Source organism: Frankliniella occidentalis, unplaced genomic scaffold (assembly GCF_000697945.3).
Source record: "Frankliniella occidentalis isolate FOCC.00 unplaced genomic scaffold, Focc_3.1 Scaffold57, whole genome shotgun sequence".
In the NCBI taxonomy this organism is placed as follows: Eukaryota; Metazoa; Arthropoda; class Insecta; order Thysanoptera; family Thripidae; genus Frankliniella; species Frankliniella occidentalis.
Genome location: NW_026267187.1, coordinates 1,127,548 through 1,134,517, shown reverse-complemented (window position 1 = coordinate 1,134,517; position 6,970 = coordinate 1,127,548). Strand labels below are relative to the sequence as shown.

The window sequence follows — 6,970 nt, the reverse complement described above, 5'->3', positions numbered from 1 at the left end:
AAATAAATAACTGAATTTTAAGTTACTTAGATCAATAAAGTAAAATTGTTAACTTCAAATAAAGTGTAACTTTTACATTACAAAATTCAATAAAACACTGTGCCAATCTTTCCTTTTCCCCCTAAATCAAAGAAGCTATCCACCATACTTGTTTTATCACGAACTGAACCAGGGAAAACCTGGGCATTAACACTTGAACATTTAAACTATGGTTAATGGCATAGTGCTCATGTGAAATTAAAGTTTCAGTTTCACATGACAAAATCTTATAGAAAGGTAGGAGTCACTAAATTTATTTTCTGCAAAATATTTATGATTTTCTTTCAAAAAAAAGTTGAGTGGTGAGGTGTTTATCAAAACTCTTTTTTTTCTAAAGAACAACTACCCTGCCAAATTATAGTCCTTTTGATTATGATTTAAAAAGAAACTCATCAGAGAATCTTAGCCAAACATAAATAAAAAAATCATTTGCCCAAAATTCTTATAGTTCAACAATAGTACATCTACTTTTCTTTTCTCTTAAGTGTCTCTGACCCAAGAGATGCCTCCATATCTACAATCTATTGTTGTTTCTTAGTTCAGTGTTCAGTCACAAAAGTAAAAGTTCTCTCTCAACTTAAGTGGCCATTTATCAAAGGCCAAAAACAAATTTTATCAATTTACTTGCAGAAAATCAATTTAAAGACATTAAACCTGCCTTCTGGCCACATGCTTATCTTCGATAGTTAGTACAGTCAGGATTAAATAAATGTTCAATGAATAATGTAACTGTACCTCCAGTCCTGAAGAGCTGCTGCTGCTGGGCAACTCAGTGACAGTCAAACCTCTTTGAAATTTGGAAGGAGATGCTATCACTCTCTCTTCATCTTTGGTGGGCTGACCTTTCTTTGGAGTATTCATCTTAGAAGGTGTTATTTTATCTTCCTCATCCTTAACAAACAAACAAAAATGTCAAAATAGTATGTGATCAATAGCAACACAAAAAATGCAAGATAGGAAAAACAATAATTCATTACAGCTTTAGAAGATTTTGGAGATTTAGCTGCTGAGATTTTTTTGGTAAGGGACTGGAGGAAATCCTCCCATGAAAACTTCTTAGGTTTTGTGTATTCAACTACAAACTCTGAAATAATAAAACATTGTTAAAGTTAAATTGCTAATAGTAAATTTGAGCACTAATAACAATAATTGTGCAGAGACACACCATATATGGCAGCCAAATCCTTGTCTGATATTCTGATGGAACCTTTCTTGCGTCCTTTAACGGTAAGAGAGGCAAGCTGTTTCTCACCATACAGTTGCACAATAGTCTTGCGTGCAAAGAGAGAGGGTTTCTTGTGACTCTTTGAATCCACAATGAGTACATTCCTACCCCCTTTGTGGATTTTTAGGGCATGTCCCTTAATCAAATGAACCTGAAAAAGAAAAAAAAAAACACTTAAGTACTGATCGGATGTTTAACATACCAATCAAATATTGATTCAACCAATACCATTTTATGTCCTGGTATTTCCTGTGGCTGAGCAACATTCTATAAAGACACACAAGAAAAGGTTAATTAGATTCCCTAAATTCCTACAACAGTATTAAGATGTAAAGGGTCGTGATTGCAATACTTACTTGGCCATCAGAAACTTGATAAGTGGGACTCGACCCAAACTTTTTCAACAAAAAATGCAAAAAATTGACAGTTATAGGGTTTTCTGTAAAAGAATTAGATTGTCAAAAACAGATAATGTACAAATTTAAACACAGAAGCTGACCTAAAAGTACTCACTGAAGTTTCCAATTTCAGGATCACCGCTCATCGCTCGACTTAAGACTGTCATTGTCATGTTTCTTGGTATTGTCTTGGACAGCCAAATTCCCAGGTTCCAAATCGACATCATCATCTGACTCAGGATTACTGAATATATCTTCATCAGAGAGTGCATCACTATTAGACTTTCCAAAGTCTAAAGCTCTGCTAACACTTTTCTGTAGATTCTTATCTTGCCGATCTTCTTCCTTCTGCTGCGCAGCTGCTTTCAGCTTTAATTGTTCAGCTGCCCTTTTCTTAACTTCGAGCTGTGCTGGGGTTAGCTTGGGGCGTTCATTCAATGCACTGGAAACTTGCCTCTCCGTTGCAACAGTAGTACTTTTAGACCTAGATTTTGTGTTTCTCTTCCTGTTTCTGGGTTCCACTGGGGCAGTTTTCTGAGACTTAATTAGGTCACTGAGCTCCTGCTCGGCTTTTTCAACCTCATCTTTGTCCTCTGAAGTGAAAATAAAACGAGTTACACAACAGTATGACATAAAAGAAAGAGAACAAGGTAATAATGACGCCGCTCCATTCAAACACATTTAAGGTTAATGGACCATCTAAGAAATCAGGCGCCACGACTTTCAATGCAATAGACAGTACGTCCTTGTCCTCGCCAATTTACTCACCACTCATTTTAAGAACTTTGCCGAGATAAGATTGTCCATCAGTGTACTGCGTTAAACCGAGCGCTCCCTCGAAGCGCAGCTCTTGAGGGATGCGTCCGTTAGCCTCCTCATCTGCCCAAACATCCCAAAGATTCTCGTTCAGCCAATGGATCAAATAAAACATCTTCGAACACACAAGAGAGTTACGATGTGCATTCAATAATCAAATCCAGAAGAAACAAATAGCGAGTACGCGGGGAGCTAGCGTCGGCGTCGGTTCGGCGAACGACTTTCCTCGACCTCACCACACAGCGTGGACGGAGTCGGAAGGGAGGGGGAGAGTGTTGCCAACCTCACACCAATACTAAACGAACAGAAAGCGAGTAGGCGGTGGTCGCCTATAACATATTTAGAAAAAAAATATGTCAAGAAATGAGATTTTTAGGAAAATATTTCACTTACGCTGGAAAATATTACGTAAGAGTACAATGCCATTTTGTTATTATTATACTTTAAAATGTTGGCAATTCGACAAGGCCATGGAATGCCAAAGTTATTGTTTACCAGCAGAGAGCCCGCATTGCAAACAGGTAGTGTTCGTCGTTCTGTCAGTTTTCAACTTTAACAGTGAAAAAAACTATCTTTTTTCTCTTCGCAGTATGTCGAACAGTAGTGATAAATCAAGGTGGACCCGTAGAAGGCTAAGGAATGCGGCTTTTGCTGCAGGTCGCCTGCCCCGTGATGACAGCGACGCTTCTTCAACTTCGTCGACTGAAGATGTGGAAAGTGCCGCAAAGCGCCATCAAGGTTAGTTGCAGCTATTTTTAGCACTATTGTAACATCTTATCCAGTTGAAAATTTCAATATTTTTCGTATCTTTGCTGGTTTTGTCTAAATTTCATGGCCGAGAAGCATCCGCCATTCTCAGGTTAGGTTACCTTGTGTTTGTTTACCTTTCGCTTGTCAAACGATTCATTTGCAACGTCTACTCACATGACATTCAAAGACTTCTTAAACAATGATTTATTTCAAGACTAGTTGATTTTTTTTTATTTTTGGGCATTTCATTTGATTTGTTTTAACTTTCAGGTGATATATCTGACCAAGAAGAGCATGAAGCGGAGAGTGAAGATGAAGGCACAGAATCTAGCAGCAATGAGGAAGGAAACGACGACGAGGATGATGACGAGGAGGAAGAGCAGGAAGGCGAGCAAGAAAGTGAAATTGAGCAGGACGGGGTGGATGAGGAACATCATGACAGAGAAGAGCCTATTGTGGCACAAGCAGAGCCTGCAGATAACGGTCTAGGTAAGTTCATCCCATTCCTCCTTTCTTTTTTGTAAAAAATGTTTGCATAATTGTATAATTAGAAACTAGTCAACCAAAAAACTAATAAAGAAAGAGTGAAAAATAAAACAATTGTCTTTTCTTTTCAGATGTTGCTCAAGATGCTGTGCCGCCAGGTTTAAACCTTGAGGACCTTCTGGAACGCAACAGCAATGATAGTGGTGACTCGAGCAGCTCTAGTGAAGAGGAAAGTGATCAAGAGAGTGATATAAGTGAGAGTGATGACAGTGAAAGTGATGACAATAATGAAAGTGATGACAATGATAGTGATGATGGAAATGAAAATGATGAGCAAAATGAGGATGGCCACCGAGTGGATGGGGATGTTCCTTTATATGAGAATGCTCGTATATCTAAAATGGAATCCATAATGTTGATTCTTACCTTAGCCATGTCCTTTACATTAAGTGGTGAATGTTTGGTGCGAATTATGGAGATTATTGAGTTACATTGTCCGCCTGTTAATCATTGTGTGAAATCTTTGTTTAAGTTCAAAAAAATCTTTGCTGACATTGGAAGAAAAATTCTAATACTGCACTATTTCTGTGAGAGATGTTATAAAAGTCTTCGGGGGAAAGATGGTGTCTGCAATCAATGTCGGGATGAGACCATAATCTCCTTTTTTATAGAAATTCCTTTCATACAGCAATTGCAAAAGCTTTTCATGAGGACTGGGTTTGTAGAACGTCTCATGTATAGATTTCAGAGACGGAAGCAGCATCACAATAATGTAGAAGACATATATGATGGGCGTCTTTATCAGGAATTTGTAGATAATGGTTTGAACGAAGCAGATGTCAAGTTGTCATTTATGTGGTACACAGATGGTGTTAGTATATTTAAGTCATCAAAATACTCAGTTTGGCCTGTATTTTTTGTGATCAATGAACTTAGCTATAAAGACAGAACTAACAAGGAAAATATTATTCTTGCTGCTTTATGGTTTGGTAAGTCAAAACCAAAACCTAATTTATTTCTACAACCATTTCAACATATTTTTCAAACTTTTCGTACAGTAGGATATCAATTTCAAATTGCACAGGGTCCAGCTATCAATGTGAAAGGTCTGTTGCTGTGTGGTACATGTGACCTTCAAGCAAAGGGTCTGTGCTTACGTATGAAGTTAGCAAACGGGTATTACGGCTGCTCAAAGTGTTATTCTTGTGGAGAAAGGGCCAGGGCAGGAAAGACTACTGTTCATGTTCACAGATACATTAGAAAAGAAAATATGCAGCTTCGAAACAACAATGATGTACCTGCACTTGCTGAACAAAAGGAAATGGGTTACAAAGGGCTGTCTGTATTGTTCCTTCTGATGCCCTCAATGATAAGAGGTGTGGCAATTGATGTAATGCACATGGTTTTTTTGGGTCTTAGCAAACTACAGACCAAATTGTTCTTTGATCCCCACTTTTCAGGTGAACCATATTCTTGTGTTCAAATGATTGATGTTGTTAACAATAGACTTCGTAGCATTAAGCCCCCAAGTTATGTACAACGTTTTACTCGGACACTTTCTGACCTTAAATTGTGGAAAGCACTTGAGTACAAGCTTTGGTTTTTCTATTACTCTTTGATTGTGCTGGAAGGTAGGAAAATGTTTATCTTGAACATCATTTAAAATTGGTTTCTGCAATAGCCCTCCTTTCAACAGAGAGCATTTCTCCTGCTCAGATAGATGCAGCTGAGAAACTTCTCTATGAGTATGTCCGTGATTTTCAAGCATTGTATTCTCCCAGATTTATGGGAATGAATGTTCACATGTTGCTTCATTTAGCTGAGATGGTAAGGGATCTTGGGCCATTGTGGGTTTACTCTTGTTTTGTCTTTGAAGACCTCAATGGACAAATTGTCAAGTTAATTCATGGTCCTTATCAACCAGGGTTACAGATCTGTTCTAGTGCTTCTCTCTTTCTAAGCCTAAAGACACAACTAAATAAGCTGCCCCCTCAATCTGTTGGTAAAAGATTATGTGAGACAATAAGCAGCAGAGGAATACTGTACAAAGTAGTGGAAGACATTTCTGAAAAGATAAAAATAATTGGGAGGCGTGCTTTTGAATTTAATGTTACAGAGGCAACAAAGCAATTGTTGAGGAATTTATTTAAACATTGAAAACGGCCACTTTCAGCTCTTTTTTAAATTAAGGAAAAGTGGAGTTGTCTTAACTTCTGAGAGAAGACAAGGCAGCACTAAACGGTGTTCTATGTTTGCTTGTTTTAAAAAAAACAATGTAAGAACCCTAGGGAAAATTAAAGAATTTGTAAGATATTCCAATTGCAGGTGCAACAAGATATGTAACTGTTTGCCAGCTAGGTTCTTCTGCATTGTTCAAAAGTATGATAGAGTTCCATGGTTTGCACATAATGTCCCAAACTCAAGAATAGCTTACTTGTCAGCTGTGGAACAAACTCAGGAACTTTTAGTGTTCACTTGTGAAGAACTGCTCACAGTGTGCTTTTATATGACCATAAACAATATTGAATATGTCGCAACACCAGTAAACCGATTTGAATATGAATTAATAATTCAAATCAGTTATTTTTGTTCTGTTTTCACTCACAGCAGGTAGCTTAATGTGATACTTTGATACTGCATAAATAAAATATTATATTGAGCATAAAAAATGTATTTATTAAATTTTCACAAAATCCAACAGAATCCATAAGGACAGTGGGTAAGACTAACTTTTCTGTTTTCTAGTGAACAATGCAACGGCTTTTTCTGTTTACAGGCAAGATATATCTTCAGAGCTTATTCTCAATACATCAATCACCATGCATATCTTCAATTTCTTTCTTGCTGCACTCACCAGTCTAATAAGTTACTCGATAAACTTTGACAAATTGAATACCTAATTAGTACATTGGATAGGACAGCATACAAAACTACAGAACAATTTTTTCTTTGCTGATTATATTTTATAATATGTCTCTTTGTATATACAACTACTTGATAATAAATTTATTATCTGAGTTTTATCACCATGCATATCTTCTATTTCATTTTTGGTGCAATCACCAATCTAAAAAATTACTCAATAAACTTCGACACATTGAATACATAATTAATAGATTGGATAGGACAGCACACAACCTACAGAATAAATTTTACATTGCTGATTCTATTTGTTGATTATGTCTCTTTGTAAATACAACCACTTAATAATAAAACTTAGTGAGCATGTTACAGTGGTGGTAAGCAGGGGAAAAAA

At 36.9% G+C, this 6,970-nt stretch overlaps 2 protein-coding genes across 3 annotated transcripts; one reads left to right on the top strand and one right to left on the bottom strand.

Annotated features, from left to right (window-relative positions):
• Positions 1-117: 117 nt before the first annotated feature.
• Positions 118-3,055, bottom strand: LOC113215823 (uncharacterized). 2 transcript variants are annotated; one of them, XM_052267704.1, is made up of 6 exons: positions 1,778-1,856; positions 1,621-1,703; positions 1,493-1,531; positions 1,205-1,415; positions 1,017-1,123; positions 118-930 (listed from the first exon to the last, which is right to left on the bottom strand). In XM_052267704.1, exons 1-6 carry the CDS (start codon positions 1,833-1,835, stop codon positions 688-690), a joined length of 741 nt encoding a protein of 246 aa, XP_052123664.1. In that variant the 5' UTR covers positions 1,836-1,856; the 3' UTR covers positions 118-687. The 2 variants fall into 2 exon arrangements, with proteins under 2 accessions (XP_052123664.1, XP_052123663.1); XM_052267703.1 differs by lacking the exons at positions 118-930; positions 1,017-1,123; positions 1,205-1,415; positions 1,493-1,531 and adding an exon at positions 2,431-3,055 and having other exon boundaries at positions 1,778-2,255.
• LOC113215822 (uncharacterized) lies at positions 3,014-5,409 on the top strand. Its single transcript, XM_026435487.2, has 3 exons — positions 3,014-3,216; positions 3,499-3,717; positions 3,846-5,409. Exons 1-3 carry the CDS (start codon positions 3,069-3,071, stop codon positions 5,375-5,377), a joined length of 1,899 nt encoding a protein of 632 aa, XP_026291272.2. The 5' UTR covers positions 3,014-3,068; the 3' UTR covers positions 5,378-5,409.
• The last annotated feature ends 1,561 nt before the right edge of the window (positions 5,410-6,970 follow it).